This window comes from Suricata suricatta, chromosome 2 (assembly GCF_006229205.1).
Source record: "Suricata suricatta isolate VVHF042 chromosome 2, meerkat_22Aug2017_6uvM2_HiC, whole genome shotgun sequence".
NCBI classification, from domain to species: Eukaryota; Metazoa; Chordata; class Mammalia; order Carnivora; family Herpestidae; genus Suricata; species Suricata suricatta.
This window is the reverse complement of record NC_043701.1, coordinates 11,301,992-11,329,936: the sequence shown is the minus strand read 5'-3', so window position 1 is coordinate 11,329,936 and position 27,945 is coordinate 11,301,992. Positions and strand designations below refer to the sequence as shown.

General features: G+C 49.2%; 1 protein-coding gene across 1 annotated transcript in view; it reads left to right on the top strand.

Moving 5' to 3' along the window:
• Nucleotides 1–27,939, top strand: part of CLCN1 (chloride voltage-gated channel 1) — a 33,130-nt gene extending 5,191 nt beyond the window's left edge. The window contains exons 6-23 of the mRNA XM_029922264.1: nt 384–461; nt 1,492–1,570; nt 6,868–6,993; nt 7,451–7,535; nt 7,748–7,849; nt 8,621–8,705; nt 9,170–9,319; nt 14,922–14,991; nt 15,182–15,292; nt 16,994–17,207; nt 17,421–17,554; nt 20,395–20,639; nt 20,931–21,042; nt 21,378–21,457; nt 21,701–21,739; nt 25,448–25,552; nt 25,640–25,726; nt 26,218–27,939. Of these exons, the coding sequence (XP_029778124.1) occupies nt 384–461; nt 1,492–1,570; nt 6,868–6,993; nt 7,451–7,535; nt 7,748–7,849; nt 8,621–8,705; nt 9,170–9,319; nt 14,922–14,991; nt 15,182–15,292; nt 16,994–17,207; nt 17,421–17,554; nt 20,395–20,639; nt 20,931–21,042; nt 21,378–21,457; nt 21,701–21,739; nt 25,448–25,552; nt 25,640–25,726; nt 26,218–26,595 (2,280 nt within the window). The 3' untranslated portion in view covers nt 26,596–27,939. The remainder of the gene's footprint in view (nt 1–383; nt 462–1,491; nt 1,571–6,867; nt 6,994–7,450; nt 7,536–7,747; nt 7,850–8,620; nt 8,706–9,169; nt 9,320–14,921; nt 14,992–15,181; nt 15,293–16,993; nt 17,208–17,420; nt 17,555–20,394; nt 20,640–20,930; nt 21,043–21,377; nt 21,458–21,700; nt 21,740–25,447; nt 25,553–25,639; nt 25,727–26,217) is intronic.
• Nucleotides 27,940–27,945: the final 6 nt, after the last annotated feature.

Genomic DNA, 27,945 nt, shown 5'->3' with positions numbered 1-27,945 from the left:
CCTCAATTACACAAGCCATCCCCGTCCCAGGGCGCAGCCTGGAGCGGTCTCCCTCCTGACACCCACATGGCTCACCGCCTCATTTCAATGGAGACACTACCCGATTGTGACCAACCCGAGTGCCTTCTCTACAGCCGTATCACACCCTAGCCTGTCTGCCTCTCTCTATCCCCTCACCCTTTCTCGTTTTCCCCACCCGCAGCCCCCCTGAAATGCTGGTCCATCCCCTCCCTTCCCCTCTGGGATGAAGGGGCAGACCCTCTGTCTGTCTCGCTGCTGCATTCCTGGCACCCAGCTCAGTGCCTGAAGCCATAAAGCTTGTCGCCTGAAAGCCCCACGGCCTCCCGTCTGCGCCTGACCCCTCACCTCCCTCTCTGTCCCAGGGCCCATTTGTGCACATCGCCAGCATCTGTGCTGCTGTCCTCAGCAGGTTCATGTCCATGTTCTGCGGGGTATATGAGGTAAGGTTGAGCAAGTAAAATGAGGGAGGGACTGTGTGTTTAGGGCAGCGGGAGGGCTGCCTTTGCTCTGGGCTGGCCGTGATGCTGAAAGGGGGCGTCGCGCTAACCCACGCTCTTTTACTCTCCCCACACATCCCCCCACCCACGTGCCTCAGCCTTCCCGTGGCCGCCCTTCTCGACCTGCGCCCCGGCTCCCCAGGGCCTGCAGGCCCACCTGCTCCCATGCTGCCCCGCATCAGTGCTCCCCCCAATTCCTTGCTTCCCTGTGTCTTCCTGGTCCCCCCCCACCCCCACCCCATCCCTCGAAAGCAGTGCTGCCAGCCCCAGCCCTCCACCCTCCTGGTCCCGCGTGCTTCTCTGTTGCAGACCGTGTCTGGGCAGCTTGATCTCCTGGTGCCGGCCTGCGCGGTGGGCGTGGGATGCTGCTTTGCAGCCCCTATCGGAGGCAAGTCTCACTTCCTCCCTACCCCAGAGCACAACCTGGAAGGGGGTTTGAGTGGCTGTCTAAGCTTCCCGGTGGAGAGGGTGCTCGCTGGAGGGACTAGTGGGCGGGCGTTCAAGGAGTGACCCCGGATCACAGCCCCTGGGTTCCAGGTGCCCACGCTTTTCTACCAAAGGGCTGTGCGCGTTCCTTCGTGGCTGGCGGCTACTTTATGCAGGCTTTTATTGGTACCATCTGTCTGAAGTCCTCTCTGTTTCTCTTGCTATTGACACTTCCTGCCCGAGTTGTCCCCATCTCCAGCCCCTCTCTGATGATCATTTATTGGCTTACCTACCTTCCATATATTTACCTTTTATTTCAGTTTCTATGTTTGGCTTGCCCTATGAGGTCCCTTCCTGTTTGCCAAACTAACTGAGTTTCTTTTGGCCTGGGAATCGCTGGGGGAGACGGGACCACTGTGGGTCCCCAGGACTTAAGCCACTCTTTCTGCCTTATTCCCCACCCTTGCCTGTTCTCCATTCCTCTCTGCTCCCCTTCCCTGTCCCACCCCCCATCTCTCTGTCTGTCTGTCTCTCTCTCCCCTAGTAGCAGCCATACTATTACACTGACATGCTGACGGTGGGCTGTGCTGTGGGAGTTGGCTGTTGTTTTGGGACACCACTTGGAGGCAAGTGATTTACCCCCTCCTACATCAGTCCACTGCTTGGCCCTGCCCCCCAAGTGCAGTACTGCCTGTTAAAACAAAAGTATGACAAGAACAGACATTTAGCGAGCATTTACCACGTGCTGGTGATGTTCTAAGCACTTTACATTTACTCCCGCTAAAACCTGTATGAGACCGACAGCGCAGAGGAGAGGGAGGAGAAAACTGATCACAGAGAGGGTAAGCGACTCGAGCAAGGCCAGCCCGTTAGCAAGAGGTAGAGCTAGGAATGAAAACCAAGGCAGTCCCCACGGTCCCCTCCTTGTAACCAATAAAGCCTGTCGGTATTGTTGGACAGTTTGTCCTCCACTTGTTACGTCTTCTAACAGGGGACCTTATGTAGTGTGTTCTCCAAGGGACAACTTCATCTGTGCGTGTTTTCAAGGACACGGGGGTTCAGGGCTTTATTCAGACTAATGGTCAGCTTTAAAGAGGGTGTGCGGATGGGAATTAAAGCACCTTTGCTTCCAGACAGCAACTTAAACCTGAGATTAGTTCTCTCTGCGCATGAAAGGCAAGGGGCAGCTTTTCTCTGTCCTGGATCACTAACAAATGCACACGGGCAGAGAAAGTAGCCTTAACCGTCTACTTACTAGGGGTGAGTGTCAGTTGTAACAAGATTAACTCAGGAGGGACCACCTGGATCATTCATTCTTCGGAACCATTGGTGATAAAAAAGGGCACCACGTTGAAACAATTGGGGAAACAAACTTGCAGGAAAAGCATATGCTCTTTAAACACAACAGCTTCAGAGGTAGCTTTTCGGTTATGAAAGTGGAACCAGCCCCTCCATAGAGGAGGGCACCAGTAGCTCATGCGCCTCAGCTCAGGAATCTCTTACAGAGAAGGGTTCAGAAGGAATGGAAGTGTGTCACACTTGCTTGTCCTGACGCTGTGCCGGCTCGCACAGCATAAAATCAGCCAGCGTCCTGTCTGTCCTCTGGTGTCAGCTCTCGTCATTAAAGTCCCTAGTCCCCATGAGTGAGGGGTGCGTTTGAATTTCCGCACACACATCAGTGGGTTTGAATTTCCCTACACATTAGACATTCACACTGAACGTGTGTACCCACTTTTACCTTTACTTTCTCTTTTTGCCTTACAAATCCAGAAGGTCTAAAAAGCATTTTCAGACAGGTGGACTTTTTAGATTTTTTGTTTTTAATCAGCCAGATTATTTTAAAATGAGGAGACTGTGTATTTTTTTGCATAAAACTGGAATGTCTAGGATGTATGAGGAAGGTTTCTCTTGGCCCAGCGTAGAATATAGGGAAGATGACAAGAGGGGTACAGATAAAACCATGCTCCTGAGCTGAGAAAAGGTTCAGGACTGAAAACTTAAAATGACATTTTCAGGGGGCGCCTGGGTGGCTCAGTCGGTTGAGCATCTGACTCGATTTCAACTCAGGTCATGATCCCAGGGTCTTGGGATCAAGCCCCGCATTGGGTTCTGTGCTGAGTGTGGAGCCTGTTTGAGATTCTCTCTCCCTCTCTCCCACTTGTGTGTGTGCTCTCTCTCTCTCTCTCAAATAAATTTTTTTTAAATTAAAAACAAATATCCTGGAAGATAGGATCATTTGATTATTTTTCTCTTTTCAAAACATAGAATGATCCTGAAAGAAAAAAGTTAGTAAAATGATAATTTATTCATTATATAGCCAACTCTTAATTCCTTACACTGATGAAAGAAATCTGCTTCAACATCCTACTAAAATGACAGACATCTTTTTGCTTCGGTCACATGTCCCTGTGCTGTGTCGCCTCTGGGTGTGCTGGATCCTGTTGTCCAGGTGCTCAGAGCTGACAGGGTAGACGGGCGGATAACCCGATCATCACCGCGCACCCAGGGAAGCGTCTCAGTGACAGTTGGGGCAAAGTGCAAGGAAGATGGTGAGGACAGGGTACTCTGGGCAGAAGAAACCACATCACAAAGTCAAGATTGGGGGTTTGTAATCACAGTAGCTGAGAGCATCGCTAGAGGAAACGGGAACAGGAAATGAGTCTGCACAGGGAACCCATGAAGGAAGGAAATCATGAATCGTGAAGGTCCTCATAGGCCACACACAAGAATGTGGATTCTATTCTCTAGGCCACAATTTGTCCAAATGTGCTCTACAGAACATAGCTCTCCATAGCGTTAATAGAGGTAACCTGTGAAAAGTGTTCCAAGGTCAAATAAGTTGGAAAATACTGTGTGAAACAGCTAGTTCTTTAAACTGGAAGAGTTATCAGAATGTTGGATGTGCTGGCGTGCTTTGTGAATATGCAAAACGCGGCTCCGACACAGCATTTCCCAGACTCCCTTCTGCAAGGAACGTCTCATGAGACTCTCAGGATCTCACAGATTGGACTTTAGGCGGTGTTGTCACAGGGAACGGGAGTCAGGGAAGAATTCTGTACAAGGAAGTGAGGGACACAGGACAAGCCCAGCACATCCATCCAGTCCCTCCGGCAGATGTGTGCAGAGTAGGACCAGCCTGTGGATTAACAGGATTAAGTCCAAGGTTAACGAGAAGACTATTGTCAAAGCCCTGATGCTAAATGATGAGAGACTGAACTGGACGGAGGCAGAAGAGAGAAGAGGTTAATACGTAAAGACGATAGAAAGTATAACTGATGTGACTTGGACGCTGATTTTATGTGAGTCTATAAAGTATAAGAGAGAAAGGGATCTGGGCCAACTCCCAAAGTTTATTTCAAGGAAAATTGGGTGGACAGCAGTGCTAGTCAACAAGACAGGAATATGGGACATGAAACGGGGTCTGGAGACATTGATCAATCTTACTTTAAATCTACTGAGTTTGAAGACCCAGTGGCGTATCCGAGTAATACCGACCAGGTGGCTGGATTGTTGAGTCTGAAGTCCAGACACTGAGCTGAAAACATCGCTTTGCCAACCAGTAGCATGTCGGTGACAGTTGAAGCCATAGGCATAAATGAAATTGAGAAAGTGTGTCTGTGAGGAGCAGGAACAGGAGACCAAGGTCAAGGCCCTGGCCTGGGCAGAGGCAAAGGAGCCCGAGGGGAGAACAGGGAACTTCCAGGGTGGCAGAAGAGAGCTGTGCCATGGAGCCTTAGAGACAGGAGAGTTTCCAAAAGCTGTTTGTGTTTTTAATGCTTTGTTTGCTTTCAGCAGCACATTTTCTGTTTGGCTCAGATTAATATTAAAATCAGTTCTCATTCCTGAGTGTAGAGTGACAGACTGCTGGGAAAGGCATCCCAGAACCACATCGTAGGAAAGAAAATCTAGCCTAGGGTTTCAAAATATGGTTGTAAAATATTCGTAAGTCATATAGCTTACACCCCAATAAATCAAAGCTGACTTTGTCTTATTACTGGTAAAGAAAAAGAGAAGGAGAGAGACTTCCCCCACCCTGTGTCAAATCCTCCTTTCAGCAGCAGAGGCAGCTGCCTTACCGGATGTGATTTGAGGAGCAGGGGCAGAAAGGGTAGCTGGCAGCCCTAGCTGCCCCCGATTCCCCCTTCCCCCGCTCTGCCCTCTGAAATTTCACCCGCTCTGCTCTCTCTTGTTCTCTTTCCTCCCCTTCCTCTCCTGTTCTTCCACAGAACAGACAATAAGCCCTGATGATGTGCCAGGCATTGTAGTAGGTGGTGAGTTCCAAGGAACTTTCGAACCTAGGGGGAACCTCAGAGATGGAAACACATAATGACATCTGCAAGTGGCAAGTGTTCAAACAGTCCAAAAGTCTGAGCCAGTAAGCTGTTTCTACCTGACTGAGGGGCGCTGGGAATGCCTTCCCAGAGAAGGTGACGTTTCAGCTGACCGCTAGGGACCCTCGGCCAAAATGCTGCAGCTACTCTGTGAGGGGGTAACAATTAGGCCGCCATCTTCTTGGTGCAAGTAACTTACTCTAACTATTGACTGTCAGCTGTGAAACAGAGCAGGAAGGTCCTGGGGGGTTCCAGAGAGGTGACTTTGCATGTAGAACAGGGAGGAAAAAATTGGCGAGGATGGAAGCCACCACCTGAGGGGTCTCAGGCCAGCAACGGTCCACCATGGGGGGAAAAGAGACGCACCTTATCTGGTTGCTGGTCTCTCTGGGGGCCGGGTCTCTTCTCCATTCATCTATGCTGCATTTTTTCTGGTTTCTCTTCCTCGTTTTCCATAAAGATGAGGCTTAGCTAGCTCTTCTTGCCATCAACTTACCCTGCATCTAATCAAAGTCTACTTCCTTATTCTTAATACATTCAAAGGTTATTTTCTTTGCCATCTATTGAGTCTCGCTTTTCTGCCCTCACTGGCCTTCCTCACTTTGTCCCTCCCATGCTTGCTGTCATTCTGCGTATTGACCTCCTCGTTTTCCGCTCCAGCACCTGCTCTCAGAAACAGAGCTATGTAGGCCTTTGAGTTAGCTTTCCTTCCGCCCCACTCACCTTTTCTTAAGCAAAAATTGTTTTTAACTCCTAGCCTCTTGGTTCTTCCCTTTGTTTTTGTTCTTTTACATCAGGTTTTTAATATTAATTTTTTTTATTTGAGAGACGGCAAGCATGCACAGGGGAGGGGGAGAGGAGAGAGAGAGAGAGAGAGAGAGAGAGAGAGAGAAAATGAATCTTAAGCAGGCTCCACACTCAGTGTGCATGCATGGGGCTTGATCCCACGACCCTGGGATCATGGCCTGATCCAAAATCAAAAGTCGGATACTCAACCGACTGAGCCACCCAAGCACGCCTAATATTAATTTATTTTAACACTTTGATGAATCCCTTCTTTTCTTGGAATAGTGAGTATTGTCAGCTCTCATGAAGGTTTCTCATGTTCATTTTTCTTATTTGTTCCTTACAAAGTTTGCCTTAAAGAGTATGGCACCTGGGAGGAGGGAGGAGAGGTTGGAGGGAATGTAAAGCAGAGTCCCCGGTGTCCTGAGCTCTGCCTGGCTGCCCTGCTGAGCACCTGCTCTGGAAATGTTCTCTCCCATAACTTCTCTGCAGAAACTTTTCAACAACCCTTAAGTCCCTGTGGCTATCTGTCAATCGAGAATCCCACCAACCCTACCTTCTAAGGGAGAGAGAGGGTGGGACCACCTGACCCTCCTGGTTTGTGGGTTGAGGACCCCGCCCCCTGCTCCTCTCTGTATCTTATTGGACCACATCCCCAGCCGCAAACAACTATCAGCACTAGCACCTGTCTGTTTTAGAGCGTGAGCTTCCGGGAGGCTATGACTTCTCACTACTGCTTCCCCTCTGATTGGGGGCTGGGGGAGAGCCTCTCACTCCATCTGCCCCTGACCTCCATGCCCCTGCAGGAGTGCTGTTTAGCATCGAGGTCACCTCCACCTACTTTGCTGTGCGGAACTACTGGCGAGGATTCTTCGCGGCCACGTTCAGTGCCTTTGTTTTCCGCGTGCTGGCCGTGTGGAACAAGGATGCCGGTAACTGGGAAACAGGGCGGATGGCATTATTTGGGAAGAGGGCTCAAGGATATAGAGCAAAGGTATAGGTCATGGATCACGGGGTGGAAGGGCAGTGTTCAGGCATAAACACTGGAAATTCAGTGGAAGGGTGACATTGACCTTGGAGGAGGAAGTTGATGACTCTGGCTTCCCTTTGCGTCTCTGTGGCACTCCCACCATGATGCCTTTTTTTAAAAATATTTTTTATGTCTTTATTTTATTTTGAGAGAGAGAGAGACAGAGCATGAGCAGGGGAGGGGCAGAGAGAGAGGGAGACAAAGAATCTGAAGCAGGCTCCAGGCTCTGAGCTGTCAGCACAGAGCCTGATGTGGGGCTCGAACCCACAGACTGTGAGATCATGACCTGAGCCGAAGTCGGCCACTTAACCAACTGAGCCATCCAGGTGCTCCAACCATGATGCCTTTCTATCCCACAGTCACCATCACTGCCCTCTTCAGAACCAACTTCCGAATGGATTTCCCCTTCGATCTTCAGGAACTCCCAGCCTTTGCCATCATCGGGTCAGTGGGCTCGGGGTCACCTGCACTGGGAGTGGTGAGCTGGGGGTGGGGGCAGGGTGCCGCTTTGGGCTGGGAGGGGCCCCAGCTGGAAGAAGTGGGGGCAGGCGGGGATAAGGTGGATTGCGGGGGAGGGATGGGCACCTGGTATTCGTCTCCCTGCCACAGCCAGGTCGGGGATGAGGGTTCCATCGCTGTATCCCTTGCGCCCTCAGGATTTGCTGTGGGTTCCTGGGAGCTGTGTTTGTGTACCTGCATCGCCAAGTCATGCTTGGTGTCCGAAGGCACAAGGCCCTTAGCCGGTTTCTGGCGAAGCAGTGAGTCACTGCCCTTCTGTGTCCTGCCCATTTACTTTCTGCTTTCTCCGTGAGCCTCTCCCTTTTAATCTTTCTCAGAGGCTGTAAATGCCTTCACATGGCTTGTGATAAAACACAGAAGCCCTGATATTCCACATAGGGAGAGAACGGTGTGGTTTGCCCATTAAAGATTGCTTTTTGGTGGCAAGAACATTCTGTGTTTAAAGAGCTGAGGCTGGGACACCTGGGTGGCCCAGTCAACTGAGCGTGTGACTCTTGCTTTCAGCTCAGGTCATGCTCTCATGGTTCATGGGCTCGAGCCCTAAACGGGGCTCTGTGCTGAGTGTGGAGGTGGAGCCTGCTTAGGATTCTCTCTCTCCCTCCTCCCCACCCTCCTACCCCACTCTCCCTCTCCCTCTATTTTTTTTAATTCTTTTTTTTAATGTTCTTTATTCATTTTTGATACAGAGAGAGACAGCACGAGAGGGGGAGGGGCTGAGAGAGAAGGAGACACAGAACTGGAAGCAGGCTCCAGGCTCTGAGCTAGCGGTCAACACAGAGCCTGACGCGGGGCTCGAACCCACGAACGTGAGATCTGACCTGAGCTGAAGTCAGAGGCTTAACCGACTGAGCCACCCAGGCGCCCCTCCCTCTCCCTCTTAAAAAAAAATAAAATAAAAAATTAAAATAAAGAGCTGAGGCTGCAATGAGCTACTTAGGGCCCAGCTTGCCAGCTCAGGGTGGCACCCACTGTGGCTAACTTGGAGGAGCTTAAATCTGTGTCTTTTTCAGCCGCTTGCTGTATCCTGGAATCATCACTTTCGTCATTGCCTCGTTCACTTTTCCGCCAGGAATGGGTCAATTCATGGCCGGAGAGGTGAGCTCCAAGGAGTCTGGGGGGTTGAGGTGGGGGTCAGGTCACTGAGCTCATGACGGGGACCCAGCCAGGGCAGGGTCCTCAGCACAGACGTCCCCTCAGCTTCTGAGCACATGTACTTTTACCCAAGTAAAGGATCTCTCCCCCAGAACAGAACAAGAGAGACCCTTGAAAAATGAGACAGGAGAATCCATTGTTGTGGTTGTTTTAAATTTATTTATTTATTTTGGGAGAGAGGGAGGGGCAGAGAGAGGGAGACACAGAATCCCAAGCAGGCTCTGTGCTGACAGCAGAGAGCCCGATGCAGGGCTCAAACTCATGAACCAGGAGATCATAACCTGAGCTGAAGTCAGATGCTTAACCAACTGAGCCACCCCAGGTGCCCCAGGAGAATCAGTTGGGTACGAAGTGCCAGCACCAAACATCCTTGCAGACATGCCCCCCTTTGCTCCTTCCTCTCACAGCTGATGCCTCGGGAAGCCATCAGCACCCTGTTTGACAACAACACCTGGGTAAAGCATGTGGGTGACCCCGGAAGCCTGGGCCGGTCGGCCGTGTGGATCCACCCACAGGTCAACGTCATCATCAGCATCTCCCTCTTCTTTATCATGAAGGTACCCCGCCCTGCACTCCTGACCCCCTAAGCTTCTGTCTGTCTTCAACCTGGAACCATGGCTTGCGTAGGGTCAAAAAGGGTAAACTTCATGTGGGTTTCATCCAACCTGAAAAGAAACAGCTGGGAAACCATAGCACAGGCAAGTTGCTCATCTGTGGAATGAGCCGGTGTCCGTTCATGGCAAGCTGGCGGTGCTGCCGTCATTACCTGCTAAAGGTTCCACTCCCTGAGTGCTTATGATGTCGCAGCAGCCGAGGAAGCAAGGACAAGAGGGGGCTGAGAGCAGGGGTCACCGTGCGAACACCTCCGATAAACTAACCAAATCCCGCCACCTATTAGGTAGCTGGAGACTTCACTCTCCATGTACCAGATTTTTAGATGATTTGCATATGCATTTCCCCCCTGTCTAGTGGGTAATCTCTTCTCTAGAATTGCACAAGAGATCAAATATTTGAACTGATTTTATGAGTGACTATACGTAATTTTTATACATGGTATCATTCCCCAGTTAGGCAGTGAGGCCATGGAGAATTTGCCATTCTCCAGCCATTTTCTCCTCATTTCAATCAGGAAACCACAACTGGCCTCTCAGCCCCGTTCTCTCCCATGCCTGCCCATCAAGGACCCTGTACTCCTAAGCTTCTCCGTCGCCGCCTTATACAAAGATATTTTTATTTCCACCCCCAGTTCTGACATCTCTTACAGCTGCTGCTTGCCTCCTTTTTCCTCTTTCGATGATTGCACTATTACTGACAGTGTGTCTTGTCTGAATAACCCCAGATTTTCCTCTGTATCTTCAGGTTCTCACTTAAAAGACTGTCCACACTGAACTTCCATGCTTTTCAATATCTTGCTATTAACTTATTCATGATAATTTTTGTGAACCTATATTTTCACAGGATATGAGTCACTCAGTTATATATGCTTTGGGTTGAAAAAAAAAGTCTTTGTTTTTTGCTGCTCCTTTAATGTACTTGCCAAAGATCCCATGATTAAAGATACCAGGTGCCCGGCGCGCCAGGTTCCAAGTCTGTGACTTAGGTGCTCAGGGTCTGCTCTGGGTTTCTGGAAGCTCTCTCTGTGCATGTTCTTTCCCGTTCCACTCCACGTGGGTTCGGTGGGTCGACAGCTTCCATATTTTGCACACCTACTTTACTAATTAGGTCTTTTTTTATTTCTTCCTTCAAAAGACTTGATATTTTTATCATAAAAATGTTCTCGCTGTCTTGTTAGGGATTTGACTTTTGGACTCTCAGTACAGAGTTCATCTTCTCTAACTAATAAATCCCAGCTTCCTGTACGTAACCAAGTCCAAGTTTCGATAGCATCTCAGGATTTATTGTTCAAGGGTAATAATATAGACTGAACTATATGATAACTATGGGATCATATATACTTTTACTTTTTTAAATTTTATTTAACTCTAAGTTAGTTAACAGATAGTGCAATAATGGTTTCAGGAGTAGAGTTTAGTACAACACCCAGGACTCATCCCAACAAGGGCCCTCCTCAATGCCCATCACCCATCTAGTCCATCCCCCCACATACCCCCCATCAACCCTCAATTTGTTCTTTGTACTTAGGAGTCTCTTATGGTTTGCCTCCCTCTCGGTTTTTGTCTTATTTTTCCTTCCCTTCCTCTATGTGTATCTGTTTTGATTCTTAAATTCCACATATGAGTGAAATCATATGGTATTTATGTTTCTCTGATGGACTTATTTCGCTTAGCATAATTCATTCTAGTTCCATCAATATTGCTGCAAATTGCAAGATTTCATTCTTTTTGACTGCCAAGTAATATTCCATTGTGTGTGTGTGTGTGCGTGTGTGTGCGCACGTGTGTGTGTGTGTGTGTGTGTGTGTACATACCACGTCTTTTTTATCCATTCTTCAGTCGATGGACATTTGGGCTGTTTCCATAGTTTGGCTATTGTTGATAGGCTCATATATACTTTTAATATGTCAAGCTTTGGGGGCACCTGGGTAACTTAGTCAGTTGAACATCTGACTCTTGATCTCAGCTCAGGTCATGAGCTCACAGTTGTGGGATTGAGGCCCATGTCAGGCTCTGTACTAGTTGTGGAGTCTGCTTAGGATTCTCTCTTTCCCTCTCCCCCGCTTTCATGTGCTCTCTCTCCCTCAAATTAAAAAAAAAAATTTTTTTTTTACAAGAGAACACATCTACGCCTTAATTTATTTACTTTTTAGTTAGTTTAAGTCCTTGAGGGCTACAGCATCACACGGAGTCTGTGGCCAATGGCTTTAGCAGGAAGGCTGCTTCAGAATTTGGCTCCGCCCATGCCAGTGTTTCCAGGAGCATGAGTTACTTCTCCCCAGACGACTCTGGTTTTATTCGGTTCACCGCCAGGAGTCACTGTGTTGTTCTCTGCTCTGGACACGCAAGCACCTCTCCTGCCCGGATAGAGCCCAGCTTCATCTCGAGCACAAACACCTTCAATTTTAAGAAGAGCAGTATGCTCCCTCTGGTTCCGGAGACCCTGCTTATAGCGAGCAAAACCAGCTTTGGACCACAGCCTTCCAAACGTATTCGTCGTTTCAGGAGTTCTGTTCCCAACAGGCCTCCACAGTTTCCCAGATGGCAGAAAGAGAAAAAAAAAATCAATAATTAAAATGTCAAGCTTTTGAAAAGATTTAGAGGAACAAAATACTGTATCTTTTTCAACATTTCCCCTACACCTCGCCTTACCTTACCTCCTCAGATCCCCAAGTATGTATCTGGATTCAGCTTTACAGATTAAAATTTATTCTGAGAAGCCTACTCGGATTATATCACAGGACTCAACCGTATGGCACTATTATTCATTTCTCACTGAATTACATCCTTGGTAATGTCAGGGGGAAAAACTCATATACTTCCTGGGCTATGTTTCAAGCCCCACAGTATACAGCAGGCCTATGCTAATCTACAATATTTATAAACATAAAACTACTCACAGCTGTAAATCCGTGGTATTGTCTGATTGATTATCACTGCTTCCAGCATTTTCACTGTTCTGCTATTGGACAATATAGCTCCCTTTGTTCCAAAGTGTAGGTGTGTAGGTAATAGGTTACCTACACTAGATAGATAGGTAGGTAGGTAGGTAGGTAGGTAGGTAGATAGATAGATAGATAGGTAGATAGATAGATAGGTAGATAGGTAGGTAGATAGAGGCAGTGTAGGTATAGGCAGATAAGATTCTGAGCTCTTGATGAAATGAACGTCCATCTTCCTCAGTCTTAAGACATAGAAAATATCACCATGTTGTAAGTCACCAGCTCCTACAATGGGTATGAATATTACAACTTCTCAGTTTCCCTTTCTAAGCGTCCAACATCATTACCTAGTATCACTGTTCAGCATAGCCCTGGGGTTCAGTAGAATTCTTTATAGCACTCCTTCTTGTGAAGGGCCTAAATAAGGTGACATCTGTCATAATGGGTCTCTAGTTGCCCACTTCTCTAGAACTGGGTGTTTAAATTCTTGGGAGTTATTTGTGTTCCACATTACTTACATTGTTTCTGGATCCTTCCTTTCATGTGCTAATAGCTCAGAAAGTCCGCTAACCTCACCTGTCATTCTGTGCACTACAGGAGCTGATCACCTCAGCGGTCTCTGATCCTCATCTGTGCTTCCACATATCTTGGGGGATAATCCGAAGGTTGTCCTCCGAAATCAGCCCTATTAGCCACCTATTACCTATTTAACTGGAGCGTTCAGATCAACCCGAGCCAACAGAATCCCACATGGCTTGCATGTGCTTATTCCAAAAAGATGGCACAGAATAGTTCAAGGGGTCTCCAATTGTTTGTATGTCAGAATCACTTGCAAAGGTTAAACTACAAAGGGTCTAGAACTCCGTGTCCAGACTGACATGGTGTCTGGTCATCTGCAGTTTCAACCAGTTCCCCAGCGAGCATTTCTGTTGAGTGTTGTAGCAAACAGTAGCTCTGAGAAGCCTTTTCTGTTTTGCATGGACACTATTTGACCAAACTCTCTTCTTCCTCTCCGTCCTCCCTCCATTCCTCCCTCCCTAGTGACCTGCCTACGTCTGACTGGCATTTACGAGCACCGTGCCAGTGCTGAGAGCAGGCAGAGAAGAGGCGTGCAGTGGCTTTATGCTCAAGGCCTTCTCAGTTTATATTCTCTTCATTTGTACGTTTGACTTTGCAGCTCTCAACTGTTTGACACGCTCATATTCTGACATGAAGAAATGCGTATGCATTTTGCCTCAACTCAGAGCTTCTGGAATGAAGCCTTCCCAGAGTTTTTGTCATGGCTTCTTGACACTAGCCCAGGCTCAATGGAATCTTTTCTTTTTTTTTGAGAGAGAGAGAGAGAGAGACAGAGACAGAGACAGAGAACGAGTGAGGGAGGGGCAGAGATAGAGAGAGATAGAGAATCCCAAGTAGGCTCTGTGCTATCAGACTCAGGGCTCGAACTCACAGGCCATGAGATCATAACCTAAATTTAACCGACTGAGCCACCCAGGTGCCCCTCAAGGGAATCTTTCTAAGGTTCAGAATATTAAGAAATTTATTTCTTATTAGCTTCTAGTACAATTGGTACTGATTTTTCATTGTAAATGTTTCATCCTGTCAATTTGTTCTGACTTAGCTGCTACCATCTTTCATGGAATTAGTTGGAGATTCTCTTGTAAAATTAGCTTACTTATTTCAGAAGTGATACATAAACCTGTTTCTTAATTCATGTGCTATGTCTCATATTTTTATTTCTTTCACAGATATTTCAAAAGCTCAACCAATACTCCTTTCTCCACTCTTATTTCTCAATTCTGCCACATTCTTTGCCACAAAATGTACCTATTGCTCTTACTAAAATTGTTCCAATTTCTGTTGGAATACTACCCGAAAATGTTGGCCTTGGAGCTTGGCTAGGTTTCTCAATGTGCCCTTCTGGTATGGATAGGACAGATCTGGCTTTTTTTTGAACCTCCGTTTAAGGTGATTTGATGTTAAGAGGAAATGGTTCCAGCAAGACAGGCTCCACTCCAGACTCCCTTCTGAGGTTTACCATATAAACGGCTTTGTAAATGACCACATCAAAGCTATGTTAGTCATATAGTAAGTCACTAAGACTTTAAGATGTCTGCCACTTAGAAATAGGCTCTTTTTCAGAAACATAATCTGGCTGGAAAAGATAACCTTCAGCTTCAAGACTTGCAGGCTGTTGGGCTGAGGTGACCTTTTCAGGCTAAGAGGGTACCATGTAGGCTAGGGCCCTTCTGGAGCAGGGACAGGACCCTTCTGGAGCAGGGACAGGAGTCATGAGAGGTTCTACTCCTCCTCCTAGATTGCCTAAAGGCAAACAGAGTCACTCCAAGAAGGAACGATTTGGGTAATGGTCAGGAGGAACTTTCTTAAAATGTTGTCCTTGGTGGTCTCTTAGTCTGAGCACTCCATGTTTCTTGGTATTGGAAGAAGGGTGCAGATAAGATGGCTTCCAAAAGGATTCACTATCCCAGGGTTTCTGTGACCCTTGAAGCAAGGAGGAGGGTTGTAAATGGGGAGGGTGTGGAGTGTGCGTACCTGTATTGGGCAGGGTTGAGGGGGTGTCCTGATGCCTCTTTTTACCCCAGTTTTGGATGTCCATCGTGGCCACCACTATGCCCATACCCTGTGGAGGCTTCATGCCCGTGTTTGTGCTAGGTAAGTTCTGGTGGGAAGCCTGGGATCTTCCTGAGAGCTGCAGTTGAGGGTAGTGGGAAATCAAGGAAAGGTCTGGGATGCTCGGGGCTCATGTTGGGTCTTACTGCCCAACCAGAGATTGGCTTTGAAAATATAGAGGATCGGGAACTTGGATCTTTCAATATCTTCATTCCTTTGATCTTTCCTCTAGGAGCTGCATTTGGAAGACTGGTAGGAGAGATCATGGCCATGCTATTCCCTGATGGTATCCTATTCGATGACATCATCTACAAGATCCTACCTGGGGGCTATGCAGTAATTGGTGAGACACATTCTACCCTCCAGAACCCCTAATAGTCACACTCAAATGCTCCCATGACATATTTATTCTGCACTATACAATGAGGTTTTAATTTTATACAATGAGGTTTTAATTTTATGCTATTTGATTCAACTTTTGTTCAAATAATCAGCCCTTGGCTCTGACTCTCATTAGCTCTTTTTGAACGTCTTTGAGCCTTAGTTTCTTTATGTAGAAAAGGGATTATGGGGATTAAACAAGATAATAAGAAGGAAAGCACCTAGGATTGTATCTGAATGTTTGGTAAGGATTTTTTCTTTGCTTCTAAAGAATTATAAAAACAGAAGTGCAAATGACTGGCTTGGATACTGCCAGCCATCCTGCAGATGTGCCAGTAGTGACAGGACGTAAGAGTATATGACTAAGAGCTAAGAAACATGGGCTCTGTGCTCATCCCTGCCGCTCGTCACCTGCAAGTTAGCTACCCTTCTGCACCCCACTTTCTTTGATCAAACATGACTTCTAAGGTATCTTACAATCCTAACATTCTGAGATCTGTGATAATTTTTTTTTCATTAAATCTACAATCCCATCCAACTGAAAGCATGTCTAACACAGAGACCAGTGTAATCCTCAAAATTATTATGCCTCCTTCCTCTTTATGTTCTTCACTAAAGATCCCATAACATCTAAGGCCATGCCTCCCTTAAATATAGAAGCATTAACCAGCCTTACAGCTTTACAGTGCATATGGTGACCTTACTCCTCCATCCCAGTCCTTTCCAAAAGCCTCTTTCATCAGTAAGAGTCATCTGCTCTTATTCCCCATCAAGTAAGTAAGCTGTACACCCAACATGGGGCTTGAACTCACAACCCTGAGATCAAGAGTTGCATGCTCTACTGACTGTGCCCCTCTCTTTTGTAACTTTTTCTTGTTCTCTTTCCATGTATGCCGTCTAGTGACTATTTTTGTTGATGGGAAAACGTAACTAAAAACAAATAAGACAGATTCTATTTTCAAAGAGTTCACAGAATCATAACATTTTAGATCTGCAAGGGCCTTACGACTTATTTAATACCTCATTTACCTTAGAGATAAGAATATGGAATTCCAGAAGAATCAAGTTCTACTCATACAGTTGAGAAATTGTAGAATCATGATGTGACACGGGTGTCATTCTCCAAGTCCACAGCATGAGTCCTGGCTTTTGACCCTCTTCACTCATAAATTGTTGACATCAAAACCTGAGGTCCAAAGTAAAATGCTATCACTGGGTTTTAAAGTGCTCAGTTAAGAATGATCCAAACTTCTTGAGTGCCTGGCTGGCTTAGTCAATAGAGCTTGTGACTCTTGATCTCAGGGTTGTGAGTTAGAGCCCTACACTGGATATAGAGACTACTTGAAAACAAAACAAAACAAAAAAGAATGATCCAAAACTTCAAAATCAAGGAATGGATAAGATATCACTGTCTTCATTTTATAAGTGAAAATCTAGGCACACACAATGATTTTCCAAATTGCCAAAAGACATCAAATAAGATCAAAATGATTTTCTATCAGTTCAGTATTCTTGCCACAACTCTTGACAAATAGTTATGTCAGGAGTGTTGGTAATGACCAGGGTCATGTCCCACCATTCTATGTCACTCCCATCACGTCCCCACGTGCCCTCCATGCCCGGAATGGCAACCCTAAGCCGCCGCTTCCTATATGTCTTCTAGGGGCAGCAGCGCTGACTGGTGCAGTGTCCCACACGGTCTCCACAGCTGTGATTTGCTTCGAGTTAACGGGTCAGATTGCCCACATCCTCCCCATGATGGTGGCTGTCATCTTGGCCAACATGGTGGCACAGAGCCTGCAGCCATCCCTCTATGACAGCATCATCCAGGTCAAGAAGCTACCCTACTTGCCTGACCTTGGTTGGAACCAGCTCAGGTCAGGGGCACCAGCTGGAATTAGTTCAGACTTGATGGGGTCAGGGTGGGAGGTTCTGAGGCTGAGACCAAGGTTAGGGCCAACATTTGGAAACACTGCTTTTTACTTATTTTTATGTACCCATGTACTTATGAGTGATGGATTGCCTGGGGTGGCAAAGGAACAAGCATACGGAGGGGCGGGGGCTAACCACCCATGCTTTCTCCTCCATAGCAAATTTACGATCTTTGTTGAGGACATCATGGTGCGTGATGTGAAGTTTGTTTCAGCTGCTTGCACATACGGGGAATTGCAAGCCCTGCTCCAGACCACCACCTTCAAGACTTTACCACTGGTTGATTCGAAAGGTCAGTGGGAAGGAAGGAAACAGACTCCTGAGCTAGCGACCTGAACAAGGGCTCCACAAGGTGGAGGAGACCATGTAGTGTGGGCTTGTGGTTAGGGACCCCTCATTTCTGCCACAGCATGCCCAGCTGTGTTCCTTAGGGAACACGACCATCTTCAAGAAGGAAAAATACAGCTGTAACACAAGCACAAGAAGATAGTTAAGAATCCAATTAGAGAGCTACAGCTGATTCTCATTAGTCATTGTAGTTATGTTTTCTAGCGTCGCCATGAACACTGAATTACGGGTACGATACTGAACTGCCCTGAGGAAAGACAGGGTTAGCTTCCTCCGGTCACATTTTCTTCCACTAATCAACACGTAAACTTGTTTTATGTGTGTTTCTCATTAAAGACCACTTGTTTCATATATACTGTTGATTCACTAACTAGAATTCATGTTTGCCAGCGCTAAAACTCATGACTGAACGAAGCTCGCTTAGCACACGGATGTTCTCCGTGAGGCCCATTGCAGCCTTCTTGCTTGGGGGTGGGGAGGGAGAGGGCGGGATTTAAGCAGCAAAATCACCAGCACAAAACCAGCAAAAAAAAAAAAATTGGACCATGAAGAGAATGCTTGTTTACAGTATGGGAGAGCATCGCTGTCCAGCCCCAGCTGGGAACGTGTGCACAGGAAGGCTCCGGTCACTCGCTGTTCTGTACGGGTCTACGACAGCAAGGCCACCTTGAGCACTGATTTGGGGGTTACAAAATGTACCCGTATTTGAGGCAGTAGACGAATTCACAAACAGGGACTCTGAATGGCGAGGCTTAACCCTTATGTGGGTCTCTTTGCTACTTCACTAAATGGTAGCCGTCCTTCAATGCCCGATGGGAGATGGGAGGGGCAGAGGAAACCATTCTGTATGAAGGAGAGAATGGTTTATTCTTCTTAATGTTTATTTATTTATTTTGGGGAGTGGTGGCAAAGAGAGAAAGGGAGAGAGAATCCCAAGCATTCTCTGCACTGTCAGCGCAGAGCCCCACTCAGGGCTGGATCTCATGAACCGTGAGATCATGACTGGAGCTGAAATCAAGAGTCCACACTTGGGGCACTTGGGTGGCTCAGTCAGTTAAATGTCCATCTTCGTCCCAGGTCATGGTCTCATGGTTTGTGAGTTCAAGCCCCATGTTGGGCTCTGTGCTGACAGCTCAGACCCTGGAGCCTGCTTCAAATTATCTCCCTCTCTCTCTCTGCCCCTCCCCTGCTCATGCTCTGCCTCTCTCTCTCTCTCAAAAATAAACAAACATTGGGGCGACTGGGTGGCTCAGTACGTTAAGCATCTGACTTCGGCTTAGGTCATGATCTCATGGTTCGTGAGTTCGAGCCCTGCATCAGGCTCTGTGCTGACAGCTCACTGGAGCCTGCTTCAGATTCTGTGTCTCCCTCTCTCTCTGCCCCTCCCCCACTCATTCTCTCCTCTCTCCCTCTCTCTCTCTCTCTCTCTCTCTCTCTCTCTCTCTCTCTCTCCCTCTCAAAAATAAATAAACATTAAAAAAAAAGAGTCAATGCTTAACTGACTGAGCCACCCAGGCACCCGGGGCAGTGAATAGTTTAAAACAATGACTTCATATACCACTTTCTTTCACCATCCCTTGGCATTTAATCCTGCTCTGTATTATTTCTTTGTGTAGTTTATATATCTATGCCTCACTAGATTGGGAATTCTTTGAGGGCAGACATTATAGCTTCTATCTCCTTCAGACTGCCTCCCTGTGGGTATTTACTAGATTTTAAATCAATACTCACCTAGTGTTTGAATTAGTATAATTAAGAAGAATCATGTAGGACTATTTGGAGTCATTAAATTTGTTAGTTTCTGATTTCAGATAATCAGAGTATCCAAATTGTTCAGGTTAGATTCATTTTAATATTTTCCCCAAATCCCAAGAACTTCTGTCTTATATTTATTTTTGAAGAGAGAGAGAGAGGCAGAGTGTGAGTTGGGGAGGGGCAGAGAGAGAGGGAGACAAAATGCAAAGCAGGCTACAGGCTCTGAGCTGTCGGCACAGAGCCTGATGTGGGGCTCGAACTCACGAGTGTGAGATCATGACCTGAGCCAAAGTCAGACGCTCAACCGACTGAGCCACCAAGGTGCCCCCAAAATACTTTTTAAGTGGCCTCTAAAGCAGTGGCTTTTCATTGGAGCCTGGGTACAGCCAATGGGACGCAGGGTTTTCATAATAATGACAAAGATCTAACGGCAAGATTTATCTTAATAACACCTGCCTCAGCTTTATGGGCTTAATGAAACCTTAATGAAAAGGTTAATTATGGTAGCAGAAATTTCCATATATGAAACACCTTCCCAGGAAAAGTAGGCGTTTTGTTTATATTCTAGAAGGACCCTGAGTCTTTAAGTGATTAAAAATCAGATATTCTTGTAATCCTTGTAGACTTCTTTCAAAGAACATTTATATCTCAGCCCATATAAATGGTTTTTGAAGTTTCTTTCTTTTCTTTTCTTTTTTTTTTTTTTTTGAGACAGGGTTGATTAGCTATTTTGATACCAAGTTCACCTAATTACAAATAGCCTGTATAATGAAGGGCTGCCTCAGAATAAGGACAAATGAGCACTACCTTGTATGCTATCAGTTGGGTCTCTAAGTGCTGAGTGAGTGAAATAAAAGGGTCTGGGTGAGGTCAGTCCTGGAAGATGTTTCAGGAAGAGAGGGTAAGAGCCTGGAAAAGAAGCAGGGTGCTGGGCTTCTGTTCAGGACTCTTCCCGCGGATCCTGCCAAGCAGGGCACAGCGGGGAGTGGGACCAGGCGGGCCCTCAGGCTGCACTCGGCTCTCCCCCAGATTCCATGATCCTGCTGGGCTCTGTGGAGCGGTCAGAGCTGCAGTCGCTCCTGCAGCGCCACCTGAGCCCTGAGCGGAGGCTGCGGGCAGCCCAGGACATGGCCCGGAAGCTGTCAGAGCTGCCTTATGATGGAAAGGCGCGGCCTGCTGGCAGGGGGCACCAAGGCATCCTGCCTGAGGCCCGGAGGGAGTCCTTTGCCTTTGTGGATGAAGATGAAGATGAGGACGTCTCTGGGAAGCCGGAGGTGACCAGGCTGGGATAGAGCTGGGGGAGTGGACAGATTGGGGCAGGGGAAGGAGAGGAGATGCTGATCACGGAGAAGGTCAGAGACACCAGTGTCTCTGGGGGCCAGGGGCTGAAGGAGATAAGGTTGCAGGTGATGGTACCAATGAGAAGCCAAAGGGACACAGGAATTCTGAAAGGGGAGAAAGAATAGAGGTAGAGGGATTTCCCAGGACACCAGCTGATAAGAGGAGGAAAGTGCCAGGCAGCCTCTCTCCCAGGACTGAGGGTTTTTACTTACTATTCCTTTCAGCTGCCTCCTCTCCCTGCTCCTCACCCCTTTCCTGCTGCTCCATTGTCCCTGGAAGAGCCCAATGGACCCCTGCCTGGCCACAAACAGCAGCCAGAAGCCCTGGAGCCTGCAGGTGAAGATTCTCCCAGCATGCACCCGCATTCATACCTGTGGCCTCTCTCTGGGCCTCTCCTCAACCTAACTGCTGCTACCAGGAGGGGTGAGGGCAGGGGAGGGCGGGAAGGGATTCCTATTCATTGAATCTCCATATGACCATCCCAGGGAGTAGGGGCAAGGCCTGATTTAGGAGGGTAGGAGAGAGGGTGTCCACGGAGGTGACGCATCAGGAACTACACACCTTATTTGGCCAAGTGTCAGGGTCCCCTCGGGAGTCCCCCTCGCCGACTGTTTCCTCCCAGGACAGATAATGCTTTGTTTCCATTTCCATCCACTTGCCACTCCTCTCAGGTCAAAGACCCTCTTTTCTCCAGTCCCTACTGCGCTGCTTACTGGGCAGACCTCGCCCCACGAAGAAGAAAACAACCCAGGTGAGAGCAGATGTGTCACGGAGGGCGGACAGGGAAAGGAGCAAGCCTCTGCGGACTGAGACATCCATGGTCCACGAGGCAGAAGGGAGGAGGGCCCACCAAAGGAGACGGTGCATATGGAAGGAACCATGAGTAGGAAGGCAGCCATCTGTGACCGTGCCCTGTGAGAGATGACTCATGGCCAATGGAATCATAACCAGCATGAATAGGGAAAGAACTTGGACCTGTGTCTTTCTTCTCTAGGAGTCAACGGATTTGGTGGACACCATGTCACCTGAAGAGGTAGGAGAAACAGCCACAACCTGGGGTGGATAGTTCTGTCAGATGACAGATGTCAGATGACATTGCTCACTTTCTTGATTGTGTTGTAAGAATAAGATTCGAGTCCAGGCCAGGAAGCATTGTGAGAGGTTGGGAATGAGATATGACTACGCAGGGAGGACTCAGAGGGATCAGGAGAGGGAAGTTTCGAGCCTCCATGCATGGATGGGACCATAGTGCTCAGAGGAGTCTTAGATCCTTTAACGTTTAGACATTAGGGATGTTGCCGCCAGGCAGAGGCTGTGTAGGAAGTGTGAGCTTCCCCTAAAGTAAACTGGCACCGGCAGGCAGCCAGCAGTCACACACACGATGCACCAGAACGACATGGAAGCTAAACCGGTCCCTGCCTGCGGAGGCTACAGTGCTGGCGTGGTCAGGGCCCTGAGGCGGTGGACTGCTAGAAAATGCCGGGAAACAAGACTGGAAAAACCCGAAAACCTAGGGCAAACACTGGCAGCAGTGCCCCACTGCGACAAACACCTATTTCCTTAAGAAGGTGTTTGTACTGAGTCCATGAGAGAAAAAATCCAGCCCTGAATAGGCCTGGTTGTGAGGAGCGGACAGACGGGAACAGACCCTGGGCTTGCAGAGAGACGACAGGGTCTGTTAGCAGCCATTCCATTTAGTGAAAGAAGGCAGGCCCTCCATGGAGCTGAAAGCGAAGAGCTTCAAGAGCATGTAGATGACAACCCTAATGGATATTTTTCTAAAATAAGCATCTTTTTTTTAATAAAGTTTATTTCTTTATTTTGAGGTGGGGGGGGGGAATAGAGAGACTCCCAAGAGGGCTCCATGCTGTTAGTGCAGAGCCGGACATGGGGCTCAATCTCACAAACCATGAGATCATGACCTGAGCCAAAATCAAGAGCTGGACACTTAACCGACCAGCCACTCAGGTGCCCCTAAAATAAACATCCTCTTGGTCGTCCAGGCTAAGTGGAGGAGGGTGTGGGACATCACAGGAGGGATGGCTGTCCCTTCTCGCCTTGTCACCCCCTCAAAACCTACACCCTTCTAATCAATGCCTGGTGGACAAATGGAATCGATGAGCACAGAGGAAAGGGAACAGCCACAGCTTCTGCCCCCAAGCAGGAATCAGATGGGTCGTGACTGTGGTTGAGGAGCGCTTTGCTCGAGTTCAAAACCAATAATAATATAATACTCTTTAAAAAAGAAAGTACTCCAGAGGGAAAGCTAGCTAGTTGATTAGTGAGGCTATTTAATGACCACTGGAAATAAAGCACTGACAGGGGTAGAAAGGAAGCATTGTATTTTTAGCTTATGTCTTTCCCAAAGAAGACTTTAGGGATGTAAACTCCTGCGTGACCCCCTGGGCCATTCTAGAAGGGTAAGATCCATAGGTGTAAAAATTCAGGATATTTTGAACATGGTTTTCAGATGAGATCAAGAAGGCACCCTTGGCAATATCAAGGTGACACCTACGGGAAGAGTGGAAGAATTCACTGACAGGTCGCCAGAGGTCATGTTCATCTACTCCTCTGTCAGGGGTACACACAGTTAGGCTCCTGTTTGTTACTGGGGCTGAGCCTCTGCATGTAGCAGGAAGGTCAGACCCCAAAGCAGAAATCACCGCCCCTTGGACACAAGCTGGGGGTTCCCGGAACGTGATCAGCAGTCAAGGTCGGAAGCCCAGCTCTACCTCTCTGTCGTCTTGGGCAGACGACTCACGTACCCTGTGCCTCTATCTCCTCATCTGTAAAATGGAGATAATGATGAGTCATTGGAGACGACACCCGAATAATGCTTGGCACAGAGGAAGTGCTTGATCCATGTACGCTGGAAACGGTTCTATTACGGTTTTTCCTTAAAGGAAAACAAGAATGGAACCAGGGAAGGCAGGCAATGATGGTAGAAAGATCCAGGAGGACAGGATCAACCAAACCAGGGTTGGCAAGGGCCCTACAGATAAATCATGTCTCCAGCACGCCTGCCAAGTGGTCATCCATCCTACACTGTGAGGACAAGAAGCCCTGTGTGAACCTCTCGTCAGGAAAGGAGAGGGCTGGAGGAGGTGTGGGCGCAGTCCAGAACAACCAGGAGGGGACAGATGGAGAGCACGCCATCGCGGGCTCTCCACCGGGCATGAGAACCAGGACGTGGCCTTCGGAGACCTTCTCTGGAGCTCGAGACCTGGAGACTTGGATGAACAGAAAAATAAAGTAGTACAGCGATCAGAGGGTGCTGATGGAAAAGACATTTCAGGAAATTTTAGATTCTGTTATGAAAGTCAGAGCTCTCCTGCTGGATTATTTGGAATCTTGAGAATTTGGGTGCGTGCATCTAAAATCAAGAGGAGATTAAGGCCTTCGTGCCTTAATGCTTCTGTGATAGACAAAACAAAACAAAAATGGTCTTACTCCAGCAAGTCACATCGAGTGCCATGTGACTTGGGACAGCTCTTCACGCCCAGCAAATAGTCCCCACCACTAGTGTCTGCACACGGAGTGGGCAAATGCACGTAACACTCCTAAGAGTTTACGTCCAGGGCGCCTGGGTGGCTCAGTCAGCTGAGCAGCCAACTTCAGCTCAGGTCATGATATCGCGGTTCCTGGGTTCGAGCCCCACATGGGGCTCAGCTCGCTGCTGCCAGCACAGAACCCACTTCACTTCAGACTCTCTGTCCCCCTCTTTCTGCCTCTCCCCTGCTTCCACTCTGCCTCTCAAAAATAAACAAACATTAAAGCCTGGGACTTCAGCTCAGGTCATGATCTCTCGGTTTGTGAGTTCAAGCTCCATGTAAGGCTCTATGATGACCGCTCAGAGCCTGGAGCCTGCTTTGGATTCTGTGTCTCCCTCTCTCTCTGCCCCTCCCCTGCTTGTGCATGCTCTCTCTCAAAAATAAATAAACATTTGGGGCGCCTGGGTGGCTCAGTCGGTTAAGCCTCCGACTTCGGCTCGGGACAGATCTCACATTCGTGGGTTCAAGCCCCGAGTCAGGCTCTGTGCTGACAGCTAGCTCAGAGCCTGGAGCCTGCTTCCCCTTCTGTGTCTCCCTCTCTCTGCCCCTCCCCCTCTCATGCTCTCTCTCTGTATCAAAAATAAATAAACATTAAAATAAATAAATAAACATTTAAAAAATAAAAAGAGTTAGTGTCCTCATCTCTGCCCTGGGGGCAGAGGTAAGACAAATACCAATGAAAGATCCAATGCCACCATGTCATTTCTGTAAAAGAGGAGCCAGCAACGTGCTCTAGGAACCGAAGAGCCTGCTCCTGGGAGGTCAGGAGAGCCGCCTGCAGGCTGGGTGGGGGCAATAGAGGGAGTCCAGAGGGGAGAACAGCAAATGCAGGTTTCAGTGAGCAATGGGCATCATAGGAGTGGTGGAAAATAAGACGGGGCAGATGGGTTGGAAACAACAAATGTTTGGGGCACAGGGGGTGGGCAGGGTGGGGGTAGAGGAGGAGAAGACAGAGAAGTGCTCTGAGTGCCTGAGGGTGAAGGTGATGTGGGGCCTGATGAGGGAGGGGAGGAGAGGGTGCCGGCACCTGGCAGGAAAGGAGGTCTAGTGAGCGGGGAGGCCGGGTATCTGACACCCCATCACACACTTCAGGGTCTGGGCTGGCTAGGAGGGCTGTTTGGGGTCCAGCTGCAGATGGGAGCCGAAGGGGGCTCCGGGGCACTGAGCAAAGGCCCTTCTCCATCCTGCAGGTTGAGGCCTGGGAGCAGGAGCAGCTGAGCCAGCCCGTGTGCTTTGACCACTGCTGCATTGACCAGTCTCCGTTCCAGCTGGTGGAGCAGACGTCTCTGCACAAGGTGAGTCCTTGCCCTCCAACTGCTCGGGCGCCAGGGCAGGGAAGTGTGGGGCGGCCCGCACTGACCGGCGGCTCTCTCCCCCTGCAGACCCACACGCTCTTCTCGCTCCTTGGCCTCCACCTCGCTTATGTGACCAGCATGGGGAAGCTCAGGGGCGTGCTGGCGTTGGAGGAGGTAATAGTGACGTGTGGCATCGGAGCAGCAGGAGGAAGATGGGCACAGGATAAGGGCGTGCGGGCGGGGAGGGGATGGCTGACATCCGGGGTGGTCCCCCAGACTTCCCTCTCAGTTTTTGCCCCACCGTGGAGGTTGGAGGGGGTGGGCGGAGTAAGGGGCAGGTGGAGAGGACCGCCCCCCACGGTCTTGGTGGACTGCCTGGGTTTGGGATGAGGGTTCAGGGTGAGGTTCCGTGGATGTGATCCGGGGAGGGCCGTGGGAAAGTGGGATGGGGTGTGGTGTGGCTGAAGGAGGCTTGAGGGTCACTAGGAAGGGGCCCGGCCAGAGGGGCTGAGACTCCGCGGTAGAGCCCTTCCCCAGGCCCCTTACCCTGCCTCTCCACGCGACCCGTTCCTCCTCATGCGGGTCTGTTCTCCGCGCCTGTTTCTCTCACCTGCCCCATCTTCGTCCTCTTCCCCATCGTGTACCCTCCTTCCCTCCCCCCGCAGCTGCAGAAGGCCATCGAAGGGCACACCAAGTCCGGGGTGCAGCTCCGCCCTCCGCTCGCCAGCTTCCGGAGCACAAGCACAGCTCGGAAGAACCCTGGAGGCCCGCCCCCTCCCACCGACCCCTGGAGCCTGCCTGAGGATGGAACTGGGGTTGCCGGGCCTTCGGACGGGCCTCTGCCCCCCCCAGAGACCCCCGTCCCCTCCCCCTCCCCGGAGCCCCCTCTCTCGGGGGCTCCAGCCAAGGCAGAGGGCGAGCTGGAGGAGCTGGAGCTGGTGGACAGTCCGGGGCCGGAAGAGGAGCTGGCTGACATCCTGCAGGGCCCCAGTCTGCGATCCACCGACGGATCCACCGAGGATGAGGACGAACTGATCCTGTGACGCTTCCGGGACCTTCTCCTACAGACTGTCCAGAGGCCCTGGCCACCTGCTGCCTTTGTGTGGGAGAGGGTATGTCCGAAGTCGAAGGGATCACGCCAATGTCCTGCCCCCTCCTGGTAATTTTAAAATGGGAAGGTGATAGTCTTAGAGGAGGGTTCCTTATGCAGAGAGAAGCCTTCAGTTATTTAGGCCACGCCCCCCCAGCCAGCCAGGTAGGGGCTTCTAACCCCTGCGAAGGGCCTGATGGTCCCTGGGGTGGGGTTTTCCGATTCTTCCTAGTATGTGGGTAGGACAGCCCCGTGGTGGTCTTGTCCCCACACCTTCCTGGCTCTGCCTATGCGTCTGCCAATCTCCATGGCGGGTACTCACAAGGACTGTGGCCTGTGAAGGAGACGGGAGCCCCTCATGGCCTCATGGGTGGACAGCCCGGAACGCACCTGGAGCAGTCCACACCCCCACTCAGATTCCCCCACCCCGTTCTCCCACTGGCTCACACCTGCTCCCTGAAATTTTCCCAGCCCCTCCATCCTGGCTCCTACTACCTGTCATCAGGCAAGGGCCATTGCTAGGGCACCAAAAGGCCAGTCCCATCGCCCCCTTCTTTGCCTCAGACTTAAGGAGTGCAATGTGGACAAAGGAGGAGCAGGCTGACAGAGAAGAGGTCTCTGGAGGAAGGAGGGTCACCCATACCTCCTTTAGGCAGAAATCTAGCCCACACCTCAGCTTCCTCGCCCTCCAGTTTCCAGGTCACTCCCTGGAAAATACACCCGCCTCCCCACTGTCATCATTGATCTGTCCTGCCCACATGCCAGCTGTGCCCTCCAGTTGCTGTGGCTGTGGCTCTCCCGGCCGGAACCAAGGCTCAGGGCAGCCAGGTCTTGGGCCACTCAGACACCAGCCTTTAGACTGGCTGTGTTCCTCTTCTAGACGTGTGGAGAGCGGAGGGTTCATAGTCAAGATGGCAGACCACTTTGATGCTTCCCAAGCTGGGGAAGTCAGATCCGTGTCCTCTCCTAATCAGCAGAGTGTCTGCTGTTAGTCTGTCTTTCCTACAAAGTGGTTTTGGGTGCACTGAGCCTCCGCACCCCAGGCTTTCCTCCTTCCCTCCTTTTATGCCTTGTCTGACTCTGCAGTCTTACCGCCTTTACATTCTCCTCCTCCCCTCCTCTGTGCCCAGTCTCCGTCATCCCCCAAATAAGACACTCATAGTCAGGTGTGCCACCACGTTCTGTTTAGTGCCATTGAACACAGCCTGTAGCCCTCTCCAACATCATGTTCCTTCCACCTCCCCAGGCCGAGAGAGAAAGGAGAGAGAGAGAGAGAGAGAGAGAGAGAGAGAGAGAGAGAGAG